The sequence below is a fragment of the Bombina bombina genome, chromosome 4, assembly GCF_027579735.1.
Source record: "Bombina bombina isolate aBomBom1 chromosome 4, aBomBom1.pri, whole genome shotgun sequence".
Taxonomy (NCBI): Eukaryota; Metazoa; Chordata; class Amphibia; order Anura; family Bombinatoridae; genus Bombina; species Bombina bombina.
This window is the reverse complement of record NC_069502.1, coordinates 453948691-453967331: the sequence shown is the minus strand read 5'-3', so window position 1 is coordinate 453967331 and position 18641 is coordinate 453948691. Positions and strand designations below refer to the sequence as shown.

At 45.7% G+C, this 18641-nt stretch overlaps 1 protein-coding gene across 3 annotated transcripts in view; it reads left to right on the top strand.

The window, feature by feature from the left end:
• Positions 1-18641, top strand: part of ARMC9 (armadillo repeat containing 9) — a 935599-nt gene that overhangs the window by 631518 nt on the left and 285440 nt on the right. For all 3 annotated transcript variants that reach the window (XM_053710306.1, XM_053710304.1, XM_053710305.1), the window contains 2 exons: positions 4496-4635; positions 9699-9775. In XM_053710306.1, coding sequence (XP_053566281.1) covers positions 4496-4635; positions 9699-9775 — 217 coding nt within the window. The remainder of the gene's footprint in view (positions 1-4495; positions 4636-9698; positions 9776-18641) is intronic.

Sequence of the window (18641 nt, the reverse complement as noted above, 5' to 3'; positions counted from 1 at the left end):
AGGTTGGACGAACGAAAGAGGCCCCTAGAATTATACGATGGTGTTCTAACCACCAAGTCAGAGAAAGTCGAACATTGGGATTTAACTATATTAATTGTGATATCCTTGTATAATCCCTGCACCGTTGGTTCAGCATACAAAGCTGGAGAGGTCTCATATGAAAACGACCAAAGGGGATCACGTCTGATGCTGCAGTCATGAGACCTAAAACTTCCATGCACATAGCTACTGAAGGGAATGACTGAGACTGAAGGTTCCAACAGGCTGCAACCAATTTCAAACGTCTCTTGTCTGTTAGAGACAAAGTCATGGACACTGAATCTATCTGGAAACCTAAAATGGTTACCTTTGTCTGAGGAATCAAAGAACTTTTTGGTAAATTGATCCTCCAACCATGTCTTTGAAGAAACAACACTAGTTGATTTGTGTGAGATTCTGCAGAATGTGAAGACTGAGCGAGTACCAAGATATCGTCCAAATAAGGAAACACCGCAATGCCCCGCTCTCTGATTACAGAGAGTAGGGCACCGAGAACCTTTGAAAAGATTCTTGGAGCTGTCGCTAGGCCTAAAGGAAGAGCAGCAAATTGGTAATGCTTGTCTAGAAAAGAGAATCTCAGGAACTGATAGTGGTCCGGATGAATCGGAATATGAAGATATGCATCCTATATAAGTCTATTGTGGACATATAATGCCCTTGCTGAACAAAAGGCAGAATAGTCCTTATAGTCACAATCTTGAAAGTTGGTACTCTTACATATTGATTCAAAATCTATAGATCCAAAACTGGTCTGAATGAATTTTCTTTCTTTGGGACAATGAAAAGATTTGAATAAAACCCCAGACCCTGTTCCTGAAACGGAACTGGCATGATTACCCCTGATAACTCTAGGTCTGAAACACACTTCAGAAAAGCCTGAGCCTTTACTGGGTTCGCTGGAATGCGTGAGAGAAAAAATATCCTCACAGACGGTCTTACTCTGAATCCTATTCTGTACCCCTGAGAGACAATACTCTGAATCCATTGATTTTGGACCGAATTGATCCAAACATCCTTGAACATTTTTAATCTGCCCCCTACCAGCTGAGCTGGAATGAGGGCCGCACCTTCATGCGGACTTGGGGGCTGGCTTTGATCTCTTAAATGGCTTGGATTTATTCCAATTTAAGGAAGGCTTCCAATTGGAAACAGATTCCTTTGGGGAAGGATTAGATTTCTGTTCCTTTTTATGTCGAAAGGAATGAAAACGTTTAGAAGCTTTAGATTTACCCTTAGGCTTTTTATCCTGAGGCAAAAAAACTCCCTTCCCCCCAGTGACAGTTGAAATTATTGAATCCAACTGAAAACCAAATAATTTATTACCTTGGAAAGAAGGAGGAAGCAATCTGGACTTAGAAGTCATATCAGCATTCCAAGATTAGCGCCACAAAGCTCTTCTATCTAAAAAAGCTAAAGACATATATCTAACATCAATGTTGATGATATCAAAAATGGCATCACAAATTAAATTATTAGCATGTTGAATCAACTTAACAATGCTAGACAAATCATGATCCGATACTTGTTGCGCTAAAGTTTCCAACCAAAACGTTGAAGCAGCTGCAACATCAGCCAAAGAAATTGCAGGCCTATGAAGATGCCCTGAATATAAATAAGCCTTCCTTAGATAAGATTCAAGTTTCCTATATAAAGGATCTTTAAAAGAAGTACTATCTTCCGTAGGAATAGTAGTACATTTAGCAAGAGTAGAGATAGCCCCATCAACTTTGGGGATCTTTTCCCAAAACTCCAATCTAACTGCTGGCAAAGGATACCATTTTTTAAACCTTGAAGAAGGAATAAAAGAAGTACCAGTTCTATTCCATTCTTTAGAAATCATATCAGAAATAGCATCAGGAACTGGAAAACCCTCTGAAATAACCACAGGAGGTTTATAAACAGAATTTAAATGTTTACTAGTTTTAATATCAAGAGGACTAGTCTCCTCCATATCCAATGTAATCAACACTTCCTTTAATAAAGAACAAATATACTCCATTTTAAATAAATAAGAGGATTTGTCAGTGTCAATATCTGAGGCAGGATCTTCTGAATCAGATGGATCCTCATCAGAGAAGGATATATCAGTATGTTGCCGGTCATTTGAAATTTCATCAACTCTATGAGAAGTTTTAAAAGACCGTTTACGTTTATTAGAAGGCGGAATGGCAGACAAAGTCTTCTGAATAGAATCAGAAAACAATTATTTTCAATTTACAGGTATATCTTGTTCATTAGATGTTGAGGGCACAGCAACAGGTTATGAACTACTACTGATGGATACATTTTCTGCATGTAAAAGTTTATTATGACAACTATTACAAACCACAGCTGGAGATATAATCTCCACAAGTTTATAACAAATGCACTTAGCTTTGGTAGAACTGTTATCATGCAGCAGGGATCCATCAGTGAATTCTGAGACAGGATCAGATTGAGACATCTTGCAAATGTAAGAGAAAAAAACAACATATAAAGCAAAATTATCAATTTCCTTATATGGCAGTTTCAGGAATGGGAAAAAATGCAAACAGCACAGCCCTCTGACATAGAAAATGGCAAGAGGCAAATAGGAATGGAGTCTTAAATAATGAAAATACATTGACGCACAACAGACAGAAAAATATTTTTTGGCGCCAAAAATGTCCGAAAACGACACACTCGCGTCATAGATGACGCAACCTTGTGAAGGACTCTGCGTCAACTAAGACGCCGGAAAGGACGAATTTGCGTCATCGAATGTAACTTCGTGCCACAACATCTTGTGCCAAAAATGACGCAATAAAACTTTGGCATTTTGCGCCCTCGCGAGCCTAATTATGCCCGCGAATTTAAAAGACAGTCAATTTGAAAAAGAGACTATACCCCAGGTAAGAAATACATTTTCATAAAAAAAAGCATTTCCCAGATATGAAACTGACAGTCTGCAAAAGGAAATATACTGAAAACCTGAATCATGGCAAATATAGGTACAATACATAGATTTAGAACTTTATATAAATACATAAAGTGCCAAACCATAGCTTAGAGTGTCTTAAGTAATGAAAACATACTTACCAAAAGACACCCATCCACATATAGCAGATAGCCAAACCAGTACTGAAACGGTTATCAGTAGAGGTAATGGAATATGAGAGTATATCGTCGATCTGAAAAGGGAGGTAGGAGATGAATCTCTACGACCGATAACAGAGAACCTATAAAATAGATCCTTGTGAGGAAAACCATTGCATTCAATAGGTGATGCTCCCTTCACATCCCTCTGACATTCACTGTACTCTGAGAGGAATCGGGCTTCAAAAAGGCTGAGAAGCGCATATCAACGTAGAAATCTTAGCACAAACTTACTTCACCACCTCCATAGGAGGCAAAGTTTGTAAAACTGAATTGTGGGTGTGGTGAGGGCTGTATTTATTGGCATTTTGTGGTTTGGGAAACTTTGCCCCTCCTGGTAGGATTGTATATCCCATACGTCACTAGCTCATGGACTCTTGCCAATTACATGAAATATATATATATTTTTTCCTTTTACTGTCTGTCGTAATGGAGCCTTGTTTCAGAAGTTACATAAAAAGCCACTTTACAAAATGTGACTGGTTCAACTTTTTTTACCTTACCTGAGGCAGCCTTTAAGAGAAATATTTAATGGGCTATTGTAATGGGGAGGGGGGAATAGATTTTCTAATTAGTTAGAGCCTGTAATTTTTAGACACTTAACCGTTGACTACTGTGTCTTAAACCCCTGCGAAGAGTTTAAACACACAGTAGAAATACTGCTCAGGATTCACAGAGCACTACTGGTCTCAAGTGGAAAACGCCACTAGTTAAACATCTGAGTTGTGCGATTAGCTCTCTTGTGTTTTCTGCTTGGTATCAGCAGGGCTCTTGAGTCCTAAGCGGAATTTCTACTGCATGTTTAACCCCTTTGCAGAGTAAAGCATGACATTTTTTGACTATAATGGACTTTAACAATCAGTTTTCCCCCATCAATCACCTTTGTTGTTATTTGCATTGCTGTAGTCCTGTTTTCTTTGCAGTCCATTATTGTCTTCCTTACAGCTCTTGTACTGCCCCAGCGCTCTAGAATCATCTCCTACTGTGTCACAAAGAATGTGAGAAAAATGTGACTTTTACACTTACCCCTTCCTTTAGGTTCTGAAAAAAAACACATGAAGACACCATTTCTATTTTGGTGCATCTGTTTTTCCCAACTTACAGTCTCCTTTGTTAACCCATCCTTCTTTTTTCACTTTGCTAAATGGTAAATTGGAGAGAGAGCTTGTTTAAAGTTTCAGCCTATAGCATAATGGTCCAGTGGTCCAGAATAATGATTTGCTTCATGTGCAGCCACTCAGGATTTAAAAAGGGATTTATTGGTAAATACAGAAATCCTTTTTCAGCAAAAACTTTTCCATCAGTTACCGAGTATACGTTAACTCATTTCTCTACCCTCCAGGCGCTCAATGCAATCAACCATGATTCAGGATGGCCTCATATTCTGGCTGGTTAAAGATCTGGAAGACACTGACCATTTGTCTGATTACACTGTGGAATATTCTGTGGCCCTGCTGATGAACTTGTGCCTCCGAAGTGCAGGTAAGTATCTGCAGATACCACAAAGTGCAAAATGTATAATGATTGCTGGCAGACAGGTTTACAAGTAGAAAGCTTGTCTGCTTTCATTAGACACTTACAGTGCTGCATTGCATGGAGACATTTAGCATTGCACAAGACTTTTCTTGTGCAATGCAACTCTCTGCTCTTAAGCAAACAGTTGCATGAAAGTGGGGGATACCTATCACCCCAAATTGATTGTTATGTGACATGAAATATAACAACAACATACATTCTGAATCAAATTTTCAATCATTTTTGTGTTACAAAGGTTCTTTTTCTTCATAAATGGAAAGAGTCCACAGCTGCATTCATTACTTTTGGGAATTCAGAACCTGGCCACCAGGAGGAAGCAAAGACACCCCAGCCAAAGGCTTAAATACTCCTCCCACTCCCCTCATCCCCCAGTCATTCTTTGCCTTTCGTCCTAGGAGGTTGGCAGAGAAGTGTCAGAAGTTTTCGATAGTCTCTTATGGAGGGTAGTACTTTTTGGCATGGGACTGGAGTTTTAAGTAGTTCTGTCAGCCTCTCAGTGAGAGCATGGGTGAAAGTTAGAGTCCGGAGATGCAGGGAGAGTCTTTCTGCGAAACCAAACCGACTCATATTAATAGCTCCACAAGCAATCAGTGTTGACGAGTTTCGCTGCCTGCTTTTTTCTCTCAAGTCTATCGCAGAAGCGACGCTACTATCTGTCACACTTGAAGGGCCATGTTCCTGTTCCACGGCGTAGATTCCGGTAAGATCGTTTCATTTTACTTTCATCATGGATGTATTGTAATTACAACTCTTTATCCGAGAGGGGCTACAACCTTTAAACTTTAACATAGGGTCTCAGTAATGCTCCTTTTTGTATCTAGGAATCAATGGTTAATTTCTCCTGAGGGCGGTTATTGAACAGGGGTGTTTTTAATCATGTTTGTTATGTGATTCTGTCTGCTACTGTGTAGTGTTGCTTCGGCTCATGGCTATTTTGGAACATAACGGCCTATGTCTAGTGACGCGGCCTTTACGGTCAGGCGCACTTTTGCATGGACTGCACGGTTTACCTTGTGACTCCATTTCCGCATTCCTGACCGCGTGGCGATGGAGATATCCTGGTCCGCTGGTGTCTGGTTCTCTGGAGGTGGTGAGTGCCCCAGCCATTGGGGGTGTTAGGTGCCGATTTTTCTTATTGGTCCATTTTTTATTCAGTGTCCCAGTTATGGAGGATTCAGATTTTTTGGAGACGGATGTCTCTGATTCAGACTCTACTTCTTGCGAAGAATATTAATTGGCCCGGTTGAGACATGCCTATCAGTTATGTTCCGAATGCCGTTTTAGAGTGCTCTGTTCCTCAGGATCGGGGAATCAGGTGCCCACTTAGCCATCCGCCTCTGGGGATTCTATTTCCCACAAGACTAGTTCCCTACCACCAACTCTTACTATGCATGCAGATAACCCAAACGCTACTTATCCTTCTATGGAGTGTGGCATGTTCCCACCGGAGGTTACGACACGGTACATCATGGCTATATCTTTGGCGCTGGCGCATATGCACCTCACCTCCCGGGAGTGTGCTTACGATAATGTCCATGTTACGTTAACCGGGACTTGTCAGGCGTGGGAATGCCTGGTCCAGTTCAGCCCTCCGGGGGAGCAACTGCCCCTGAGGCCTCAGGGGGTCAACCTTCGATGCCGGTGTTTTCTTTTGTCCCAGCGGAGGTATGTTGCACCTTTCGTTATAGACTGGCGCGCCTTTGTGTTCTACTAAGGCACATTTTTGGCGCTGCTCGATCTCACTCTTAATGGGTCTGGGGATCTCAGTCTTAATCTTCGACTGGCTTGCATGCATAGACATAAGGGGATGAAGTAATCTTCTTATAGTCTTTGTTATATTGTATTATCCTTTTCCAGTTCTGAGCTTGGAAGTCTCGGACCCCTGTTGGGCTGGTCCTGCGGGGCTGTCCGTTCTTCCTGGGCGATAACCTACGGGTTGCCTTATCTTTTATCTTCATTTGGTGAGGATGATTTGTATTTGGTCTAAAGCTCAGGTTGTGGTGTGATGTTTCCTTCGGGAGCTTTCTTCTCTGGAATTGATACTGGCGATTTTGTGGTCGCACTGTTTACAAAAGTCTGTCTGACTGTTCTTTATCCCTCCATCTCGGGGGAGACTCTATGTGGCTTTGACAGTGCTGGGGTCCTTGGTTTCAGACTGGTCCTGACTGGGTACAAATCCTTCTGTCTTTGAGGCCTAGTTCAGACACGTGGCGCCTTTTTATGTCCGGTTGGTCCGGTGAGGGCGCCTAGTGATCACAATATGATTTGTGTTGTTTTCTTGTTTTATTTTTTAAGCTTCAACTAGTATCCTGAGAGGACTTGAGGGTCCGCGGTTGCTTAGGGGCATGGGGGATTGGTTCAGTCATCATTCGCCTTTCAATCTAGTGAGCCGGGACACCGTTGAGATCTGCGGCGACATGCTCAGTTGTTTCCGGGAACTAGAGTGTTCCTTCCCATTTTGGGTTGGAGGCTTGGAGGATTTTGGTCCTTCATACCGCCGTTCTTACGGTTTTGCCTTTTATGGTCTATTTGGAAGTGTCTTTTTTAGGACTTGTTGCTTTTAGAGGCAATAGGAGGTGTTGTCTCTTTTTCCAAGCTTTTTGCTTAGGGGATGTTTTTCTGCCTGGGTTCGGGATGCTTTGCATTCTTCATCCTTGTGTATGGTCCTCTGGAATGTTAATCTGAAAGGATTATTGAGACTAGCCTTTCTTCTACTCTCTTTCGGGTGACTCTGTTCTCGTTCTCATTTCCCTTAGTGTTGCCCTTGGGGCCTTTGGGCTCTAGAGAAATTGCGTGACTTTGTCACGGCATAGCACCTTGTTGGGGGGGGTGTTGACCTCCGGCTAAGGGTGTTCTTTTCCCTTTGGGCTGAGAATTACAAGTGAGTTCTGTACCCGTTTCCCGGTTCTCATCCCCTGTGAGGTCTGATTGCTTCAGACGGGGTATCTTGTTTCCCTGGGGATGTCGTTCGTTCTAGGATGATTCTGGGTCCAGGGTTCTTGTTTTGGATCCTTCTTGGATGTCTGGAGACTTATGATCCTGTGGACTGGTTTGGGACGACCCAGTTTTTTAAGGGATCCTGTGTTGCGACATAGGGACTAGCTCATTGGGCTTGCAAGCAGGAAGGCCAGAGTTCACATCTACCTTCGGGTACTGGTTATCAACTTTAAGGCCTTACTTGTCCTTCGAGCGTAGTGTGCTCCTCTTCATGCAGAGTTTTTTTCTCTGTTGGGTCAACAGTGGTGTCTGAATGATTTTTTCATTCGGTCCGTGTTTTGATCATACTATGGCTTCATGTCTTGTGGACATGTACGCTGTTCTTATCTGTGCCCTTCCCCTTTGAGGGGATAGTTTGTCTTTCTTATGAGCTGGGGTTCCTTGCTCTGGAAGGTCTTTGTCTTGCCTTGTGTGTATGAGGTTGGATCTTGTGGCTTATTAAGGGGCAGCATCTGGTGCTCTGTGCAACCTGTTGGAATTTGATCTCTCTACGTAGAGACTGTCTAAAAGAGCTGTGACAGGTCTTCCTACGGATCTATTGCACTTTTCTCTGTTCCAGGTCCCAGGGGGTTCTCCTTGGGAGTGCCTTATTTTTGAGGAGCGGATAGGGTTGGCACCTGAGCTCTGTTGACCATTCCCTGGGGGCTTGTGGTTGTGGTCTTTCTGTCCCCCCTGTCTATCAGACATGTCTGTTGCTTGGGCTGGTCCGGTGTTGGAGCAGGATCTGAGATCTTTTGCTCTGCTAAATTCGTCCTCGGAGCATTCAAGGTACGGTAAGCCTCTTGAGGTTTCTCCTTTCTCCATGTTCAGGATTTGTGGGACTGGCGGATTTTTAAGGACTGGCGGCTTTTAGATAGCCTGCAACGTTATCCGCTGGTTAGTGGATACTTAGCAATCTGAAGGATCCTATCTTCAGCTGCTTTCTGCTTTCCCTGCAAGTATTTAAGTTTCAGATTCATTTTTAGATGACTGCAGTGTGCAGTGTCTTTGCTTCAGGTTTTGTTCGTCAGACCTATCTAAGCTTGCTGCACAAGGTTTTGTTTCTGAATATTTCGGTATTCTGAGCTACCTTTTTGCGACTTGGGGACCTTCGTCTTCAGTTGCTTTTTAGAGTGCGGTTGCACTGTGTTGGGGGAAAATCCTCTCTGTTTCAGACTCCCGGCCTTATCCCGTGGTTTCTGTATTTCTGGGGTCTGGGCGTTGCCTCCCCTTGTTCCTATGAGACTGATGGGTCTCTGTTGCTCTGGAGTTCCTTATGCTAGCTGGACAGCTATCTCAGCATATTAATGCACTCTGGCTACTCTGCACTGTAGCAAACCGAGGGTTGCAAGTCAATCCCTGGCGAGGTTTACTCAGCCTTCCTCCTTTCCAGGTTGATATGATGAGCAGCGCCTTGAGTCCCTTAAGGGGGATTAGCCGCGCTTTACAAGTACATTCATGTTTTCTCCGTGTCTTTCCTTCTCTGTGGAAGATTACGGTAGCTTATTCCCTTTCTTTAGTAAGGGGCATGTTGTTTGGAGACCGACTGCTGGGCGATGGGCTGTTGACTCAGTCGAGTCTAGTTACTGCGGTCTCTAGCAAGGCTTGTGGACTATCTGCGGGTCAGTGTCCTTGGGTTTTTTCCTCTTTTTCAAAGTTGTTCTTGTCTTCGGGCGAATGGGATTTTGTTGGGTAGGGATTTTCAGGCCTGGTGCCCTCAGAATGGGCCGCCTCTTGTACCCTCCCGTTTTTGCATACAGTGTCCTCTATAGCTTGGGTATTGTTTTCCCAAAAGTAATGAATGCAGCTATGGACTCTTTCCATTTATGAAGAAAAACATAAATTCGGCAGAATGACTGGGGGATGAGGGGAGTGGGAGGAGTATATAAGCCTTTGGCTGGGGTGTCTTTGCCTCCTCCTGGTGGCCGGGTTCTGAATTCCCAAAAGAAATGAATGCAGCTGTGGACTCTTTCCATCTGAAGAAAAGAAAATTACCAGGTAAGCATAATTAATGGTATTTCTTTGTTGTTCAGGAAAGCAAATGTGTGCCAAGGTTCCAGGCCATGTTTTGAGAGTTTTGTCTGACCTGCTTGGACATGAAAATCATGAGGTATGTGTCTTACTTACTATCTTTATAATGTTTTGTTTGCCACTTTCTTCTATAGGGGATGTTGTATCGAACATATACTATTAGAATATTTTTTTAAAAACAAAAACTAAATGGAAAAAATGGTAATAAGAAGCTTTAAAATTAAATTTTAAGATCTAGAGCACTGAGTTCTAGATGTCTTAGAGACCATTATGCTTAGATTTCTTGGTCCGTGGACTTCATATTGAGTAAATTTTTTATAGCAGACAGAAAAGAAGAAATTAAAGGGGCAGTAAAGTCAAAATTAAACAAATGGATTGGATAAAGCAATGAATTTTAAACAACATTTCAATTTACTTCTGTTGTCAATTTTGCTTAGTTATCTTGGTATGTTTTGTTAAAGAGAAATCCTAGGTGAGCACAGGAACAACTGCAGTATTATACATGGTTGCAAATACTGCTGCAATTGATTATTAAAGATTTGTTCACACTTAAGGTCCTATGAGCCCCGCTAGGTTAACTCTTCAACTAAGGATATAAAGAGATACAAAGCATTTTTTTTTATATATATATGGATAATGATGATACATTTTTTAGCTCTTAGTAAATTTGTAAAGGTCCTTAAAGGTATTTATTAACTCATTAGCCTAAAAATATCAATACACACTGAAATAGTGTGTATATTAAGATATAGATATGCAGATGTGTGTGTGTTTGATTCACAAACCGTCCACAGCTTCATATTAAAAGATCATACGATAAAGAATACTTTAATTACTGATAGGTTTGCACTCAAAATATAGGGAGGTTATGTCTTTGTTTACATGTAAAAATACCATAGAGAGCACCCAGGCATTTCTACAATACAGTGAGTGCTGGGAACCCAGAATTACGAATATATATATATATATATATATATATATATATATATATATATATATATACTGTGTGTGTATATGTATATATATATCAATTAAAATGTCATTCTAAAATCTATATTTCAAATCTCAGTGCAATGATATCTATGGTGGTAGTGAATACATAGAACCAAACAGATTAAGATGTGAAAATAATGTGTTGCAATATATGATTATATAGCCGCTGCCTTATACAAATCATTAAATGTTATGTTAGCTTCTACAGACTACAGCCAAATCAAATGACAAATAAAGCCCAAGCAATTAGCAAATACCAAACAACAACACCATAATGCTTTTTCAGCATTTTGTATATTCCAGCCAGGCCTTTTTTCAATACAGATTCCAGCCTTACAGTATTTGTCCCTACTAAGACTCTACATGGCGGCATGCATGCATGGCCATGCAGTGTATGTCTTACTAGGGACAAATACTGTAAGACAATATTTATATTGTGCATATTATATCTCTCAAACGGTTTCAAACATGCATTTTGGCTTTCAAGTGTTGACAGAAACTAGAGCTTCTGAGTAAACCCATTTTCTCTCAATACAAACCTAAAATACCCCATTGCCCTTCACATGACTGCATGCACCATGCCTCTAGTCTAGACTAGTCCAGAACCAAGCAAGCAGTAGCAGACTTCTAGAAGGAGTTAGTACTGTCTGGAAATAATTTTGGAAAACTCAGAGCAACTGCAAGTAGGGGATGCAGCTAAGATTTATTTATAACCAGCCTGGGGGCTGGGGCCATGCAGTAGGTTAGTGCACTAGGATCCAAATGAAATTCCAATTAAAATCACTTTACAGAAAATAATTGGAGCAGGACTGGTATGGATGGGGGGGGGGGGGGGGGGTGGGGGGTAACTTCCTAACTATCACTAAGCACCTTCCTAATCCTATTTCTTCCTACTACTCAAAGTTGTCTAACTTATCAATTTACTCTCAGTAGAGCCACCCAGACCCCAGGGAAGAAACTCATAGGAACAAAATAATTCTGGTGCAGGACAGAGGTCCCCTCATTTAATAAATTATATTCACAATCTAATAACACTGGGAACAGTATTACTTTTAACAATAGCTTTTTCATTTGCTTCATCTTTATAAATTACACACACTTCAGGGCAATTGCACAATATGCTCTTAACAAAAACATTCTACTGTATAAAGAGTAGTACAGAATATATACCTTATGGCACCTTCCAGCAGAAGAAAAGAAGGCTGCAAGTATTTAATGCTAAATATATTAAACTAGTACTAAAGCCCGTGTACACGGGCCATTTTTTTCAGAACAGCGGTCCCACCCCTTGCCCTCTCCCCCCTCTCTTTTGCTCTCTCTTCCCCCTCTCTTTTGCTTTCTCTTCCCCCCTCTCTTTTGCTTTCTTTCCCCCCTCTCTTTTGCTTTCTCTCCCCCCTCTCCTTTGTTCCCTCTCTCCCCTCTTTTGCTCTCTCTCTCCCCTCTTTTGCTCTCTCTCTCTCCCCTCTTTGGCTCTCTCCATCCTTTCTTTTGCTCTCTCTCCCCTCTTTGGCTCTCCCCCCCCCTTTGGCTCTCCTCCCCCCTCTTTGGCTCTCCCCCCCCTCTTTGGCTCTCCCCCCCCCTCTTTGGCTCTCCCCCCCCCCTCTTTGGCTCTCTCCCCCCCTCTTTGGCTCTCTCCCCCCCCTCTTTGGCTCTCTCCTCTCTTTTGCTCTCTCTCCTCTTTGGCTCTCTCTCTCCCCCCTCTTTGGCTCCCCCCCCCCTTTGGCTCTCTCTCCCCCCTCTTTGGCTCTCTCTCCCCCCTCTTTGGCTCTCTCTCCTCTTTGGCTCTCTCTCTCCCCCCTCTTTGGCTCTCCCCTCCCCTTTGGCTCCCCCCCTCTTTGGCTCCCCCCCCCCTCTTTGGCTCTCCCCCCCCCCTCTTTTGCTCTCCCCTCCCCTCTTTGTCTCTCTCCCCCCTCTTTTGTTCTCTCCCCCCTCTTTGGCTCTCTCTCCCCCCTCTTTGGCTCTCTCTCCTCTTTGGCTCTCTCTCTCCCCCCTCTTTGGCTCTCCCCTCCCCTTTGGCTCCCCCCCTCTTTGGCTCCCCCCCCCCTCTTTGGCTCTCCCCCCCCCCTCTTTTGCTCTCCCCTCCCCTCTTTTGTTCTCTCCCCCCTCTTTGGCGCTCTCCCCCCCCTCTTTGGCTCTCTCCCCCCCCTCTTTGGCTCTCTCCCCCCCTCTTTGGCTCCCCCCCCCTCTTTGGCTCTGCCCCCCTTCCTTTGGCTCTCCTCCCCCCTCTTTGGCTCCCCCCCCCCTCTTTGGCTCCCCCCCCCTCTTTGGCTCTCTCCCCCCCCCCTCTTTGGCTCTCTCCCCTCTTTTGCTCTCTCTCCTCTTTGGCTCTCTCTCTCCCCCCTCTTTGGCTCCCCCCCCCCTTTGGCTCTCTCTCTCCCCCCCCCCTTTGGCTCTCTCTCCCACCCCTTTGGCTCTCTCTCCCCCCTCTTTGGCTCTCTCTCCCCCCTCTTTGGCTCTCTCTCCTCTTTGGCTCTCTCTCTCCCCCCTCTTTGGCTCTCCCCTCCCCTTTGGCTCCCCCCCTCTTTGGCTCTCCCCCCCCTCTTTTGCTCTCCCCTCCCCTCTTTGGCTCTCTCCCCCCTCTTTGGCGCTCTCCCCCCCTCTTTGGCTCTCTCCCCCCCCCCTCTTTGGCTCTGCCCCCCCCTCTTTGGCTCTCTCTCCCCCCTCTTTGTCTCTCTCCCCTCTTTTGCTCTCCTATTTGGCTCTCTTTCCTCTTTGGCTCTCTCTTTCCCCCCTCTTTGGCTCTCCCCCCCTTTAGCTCTCTCCCCCCCCCCTCTTTGGCTTTCTCTCCCCCCTCTTTGGCTCTCTCTCCCCCCTCTTTGGCTCTCTCTCCTTTTTGGCTCTTTTTCCTCTTTGGCTCTCCCCCCCTTCTCTTTGGCTCTCTTCCCCCCCTTCTCTTTGGCTCTCTCTCCCCCCCCTTCTCTTTGGCTCTCTGCCCCCCCCCTTCTCTTTGGCTCTCTGCCCCCCCTTCTCTTTGGCTCTCTGCCCCCCCCTTCTCTTTGGCTCTCTGCCCCCCCTTCTCTTTGGCTCTCTGCCCCCCCCTTCTCTTTGGCTCTCTGCCCCCCCCCCCCCTTGTCTTTGGCTCTCTGCACCCCCCCCCTTGTCTTTGGCTCTCTGCCCCCCCCCCTTCTCTTTGGCTCTCTGCCCCCCACCTTCTCTTTGGCTCTCTGCCCCCCCCTTCTCTTTGGCTCTCTGCCCCCCCCCCCTTCTCTTTGGCTCTCTGCCCCCCCCTTCTCTTTGGCTCTCTGCCCCCCCCTTCTCTTTGGCTCTCTGCCCCCCCCCCTTCTCTTTGGCTCTCTGCCCCCCCCCTTCTCTTTGGCTCTCTGCCCCCCCCTTCTCTTTGGCTCTCTGCCCCCCCCCCTTCTCTTTGGCTCTCTGCCCCCCCCCCTTCTCTTTGGCTCTCTGCCCCCCCCCACTTCTCTTTTGCCCCCCCCCTTCTCTTTGGCTCTCTGCCCCCCCCCCTTCTCTTTGGCTCTCTGCCCCCCCCCTTCTCTTTGGCTCTCTGCCCCCCCCTTCTCTTTGGCTCTCTGCCCCCCCCTTCTCTTTGGCTCTCTGCCCCCCCCTTCTCTTTGGCTCTCTGCCCCCCGCCCTTCTCTTTGGCTCTCTGCCCCCCCCTTCTCTTTGGCTCTCTGCCCTCCCCCCTTCTCTTTGGCTCTCTGCCCTCCCCCCTTCTCTTTGGCTCTCTGCCCCCCCCCTTCTTTTTGGCTCTCTGCCCCCCCCCTTCTCTTTGGCTCTCTGCCCCCCCCCTTCTCTTTGGCTCTCTGCCCCCCCCTTCTCTTTGGCTCTCTGCCCCCCCCCTTCTCTTTGGCTCTCTGCCCCCCCCCTTCTCTTTGGCTCTCTGCCCCCCCCCCTTCTCTTTGGCTCTCTGCCCCCCCTTCTCTTTGGCTCTCTTCCCCCCCCCCCCCCCTTCTCTTTGGCTCTCTGCCCCCCCCCTTCTCTTTGGCTCTCTGCCCCCCCCTTCTCTTTGGCTCTCTGCCCCCCCCTTCTCTTTGGCTCTCTGCCCTCCCCCCTTCTCTTTGGCTCTCTGCCCCCCCCCCTTCTCTTTGGCTCTCTGCCCCCCCCCCCTTCTCTTTGGCTCTCTGCCCCCCCCCTTCTCTTTGGCTCTCTGCCCCCCCCTTCTTTTTGGCTCTCTGCCCCCCCCCCTTCTTTTTGGCTCTCTGCCCCCACCTTCTCTTTGGCTCTCTGCCCCCCCTTCTCTTTGGCTCTCTGCCCTCCCCCCTTCTCTTTGGCTCTCTGCCCTCCCCCCTTCTCTTTGGCTCTCTGCCCCCCCCTTCTTTTTGGCTCTCTGCCCTCCCCCCTTCTCTTTGGCTCTCTGCCCCCCCCCTTCTTTTTGGCTCTCTGCCCCCCCCCCTTCTTTTTGGCTCTCTGCCCCCCCTTCTCTTTGGCTCTCTGCCCTCCCCCCTTCTCTTTGGCTCTCTGCCCCCCCCTTCTCTTTGGCTCTCTGCCCCCCCCTTCTCTTTGGCTCTCTGCCCCCCCCCTTCTTTTTTGGCTCTCTGCCCCCCCCCCTTCTTTTTGGCTCTCTGCCCCCCCCCCCTTCTTTTTGGCTCTCTGCCCCCCCCTTCTTTTTGGCTCTCTGCCCCCCCCCTTCTTTTTGGCTCTCTATCCCCCCCTTCTTTTTGGCTCTCTGCCCCCCCCCTTCTTTTTGGCTCTCTGCCCCCCCCCTTCTTTTTGGCTCTCTATCCCCCCCTTCTTTTTGGCTCTCTGCCCCCCCTTCTTTTTGGCTCTCTGCCCCCCCCCTTCTTTTTGGCTCTCTGCCCCCCCCCCCTTCTCTTTGGCCCCCTGCCCCCCCCCCCCCCCCCCCTCCTGCTCCCTCTCTGGCTCTGTCTTCGCGGGACCCGCCCGACCACGCCCCATCGCGGCAACACCGCCGGCCACGCCCCTCACGACGCCCGGCCACGCCCCTCGCGACGCTCCCGAAGGCCACAAACAGCTGTGAGGTCTGGGGAGCGCGTTGCCGCTTCTCACGCAGCAGACCTCACATCTGTTGAGTAGCTTGCGCTCCCTATCTCACAGCTGCTTGTATGCTGTCTACCTCGCGCTCCCTATCTCAAGGCCAAGTGTTTGTCTCTACTGCGCATGACGGCTTCAGACAAACACTTGGCCTTTTATAATATAGGATAGAAATGAAAATGACAGGCAGAATGACATGTTGGTACTTACTGAGGGGGGAGTAGGATCAGGGTGAGAGGGGTAAGTAGATTAAAGCAGTGAGGGCAATAGGCTCAGGTGGGTTTCTTTAAAACTTGAGGAGTGTATTCTCTTTGCTTTTAATGAGGTATTAACTGTTTTGCCTCCGGCTGTTAAGCCCAGACGTTTGCAAGGATTTAAAGGTGGTCCTTCTTTGCTCTTTATAGGGACTGCCCTTAGAAGCGGCTCCTTTAAGTTACCCATTGATGGTAAGGATGCTTCTGACTCTGAGGAATCTTTTTCTGAGTAAAGTCTTTCTGAGTCTCTGGACCCTGCTGCTGTGGCAGATGATGTGTCTTTTAATATTGGCCTTAAACATATTTGTGCTTTATTGCAGGAAGTTTTATTTGCTTTAGAGGTAGATGATTCATTGTACTGCCACAGTTAAGCATCCAGTTAAGAGGATTGATCAATTCTTTAAGGTAGTTCCCAAGTAGCCTTCCTCTTTTTCTGTGCCTGATTCAGAATGGCAGAAGCCAGTTATTAATTTTGTTCCATCTTCTAAGTTTAAATCTATACTTTCTTTTCCTTCTGTTAATACAGAGATTTCAGAAACTATTCTTAAAGTGGATGCAGCTATTGCTTAGGAGTATAGTTCTTCTTTTAATGATCCTTTAGGTAGAAAAAAAACCTATATATTTTTTTATAGGCAGCCTTTTCAACTTGCAAGTTTTATGTTTCGACACGCAGTCAGTATTGCCTGTGTAGCCGCTGCTACTGCTGTTTGGTATGACAACCTTTTTGAACTTGTTTCTGGGAAAATACTTTGGATGAGATTTAGTATCTCATTAATCTTCTGAGAACAGCAAATATGCAGCATTGGAAATTATTTGCATTAATGCTAAGTGTGATGCATCAGCTGCAAGCTTTGTGGCTTAAGTCTTGGTCTGCTGATTGCTTTCTCTCCCCTTTCAGGGTAAATCTCTGTTTGGGCCTTGGGCTGGATGCTATTATTGCCACAGTCATTAGGGGTACGGGATTTTCTGTCTCAAGATTAAAAAAAATAAATAATAACAGGTAAGCTTAGAGATGGCAGGGCGTTATAATTACTTTCGACAATGATGCTCAGAAAGCTTCCCCTTCTGCCCAGAGTTCTGACTACTCTAAATCTTCCTGGAAGTCCAGCCATTCTTGTTTCGAAAAAAACAAACAGTTCAAAAAATCTTCCTTATCCTCCAAGACCACATGATGGTGCGCTCCCATGCCAAACCAAACTCTAATGGGGGGCATATTGAGTCTCTTCGGGAAGGCTTGTTAGAGAACTGTTCAGGATCCTTTGTATTGCAAATTATTTCCCAAGGGTATCGAATGAGCTTTCATCAAGGCCTCCTCTGCAAAGATTGTTTGGGATCCTTTAAAGTGCCAAAATTTGTGAGATCTAGAATTAATGGGATTTATTTCTACAGCTTCAATTAAGAATTAAAGCAGGGTTTGATTCAAATCTCTATTGTTTCAAAGAAAAGAGGGTACTTTTCTGCCTGTCTTGGATCTCAAAACCTTAACCCCTTAATGACCACAATGTACCCTGTATGTCACTGGTCGTTAAGGGTTTTTTCTTGACATAATAGCACAAGTCTAGCAAGAACACGCTATTAATGCCCTCCCTCCAGCAGGCTTTGTGGAATAGAGCCGTACAGGGTACGTCGCTGGTCCTTAAGGGGTTAAACAAATTCCTGAAAGTTCATACTTTACTTCCTTTAGTGCAGGAGGGTCAGTTTATGTCTACCATAGACTTAAAAAAAATGCTTATTTACAAATCCCTATTCACAGGGATCATGTCAAATAATTGAGACAAGCATTATCAATAAGTGGCCCTCCCTTTTGGTCTGACTACAGCACCCAGATTGTTTACAAAAGTGCTGTGAGTACGGTTGTCTGTAGTTCAAGCTCAGTGAATCTCTCTGTAGTTTCTTACTTGGACGACTGTCTGGTTCAGGCTCCCTCTTTTCATCTGACACTCAAATGAGGATTTGTCTCAGAGGATCCTGTTCTTATCACAGGATAAGACCGTTCCTAACTTGGTGGCAAATTCACCAGTCCTTGGTTCAGGAGGCCTACATTATTTGCCCAGTGTAAGTATTACTTTCCACAGATGCCAGCCTGCAAAGGTTGGACTGCAGTCTGGGGGTCTCCAAAAGCATAGGGAGTTTCTGGAATCTTCAGAGCTCTCTAGAGTTGGTTTGATATCCGACAGGATTCTTTTCTGTGATTCTAGTCAGACAATTTCACAGCAGAGGCATGTTGCAATCATAAGGGAGGAACCCCCACATCATCAGCTAGGCAGAACATCCTCATTGCATGAGTTCTACTATCCACATTATAGGTGTGAACAATTAGGAGGCAGACTTTCTCAGTTACCAGTCTCGGTTCGACCAGATTATGATACATTAGGGTCTGCCAGAAATAGAGCTCATGGCCTCTCGCTTGAATCACAAACTGTCTCAGTATAATACCAGGTGTTGGGGCGCTTGGCGAGTCTAATAGATGCCCTAGTGGTTTCCTTGTTGCTCAACCGGATTTATATATTTTCTCCATTTGTGTTGCTATCCAGGGTAATAGCCAATATCAATCAGAAACAATCATCAGCTATTTTAATTTGATTTGTGGATCTTTTTCAAATGTCTTCATGCCTGCCTTGGAGGCTTCCTTTAAGAAGGTCCTTTTTTATTGAGATCTCAAAACTTTTAATTTGACAGCATGGCAATTGAATGCTTAGTGCTGTCTCAGAGAGTTTTTTTCTAACATGGTTTTTGATACTTGAAGTATTT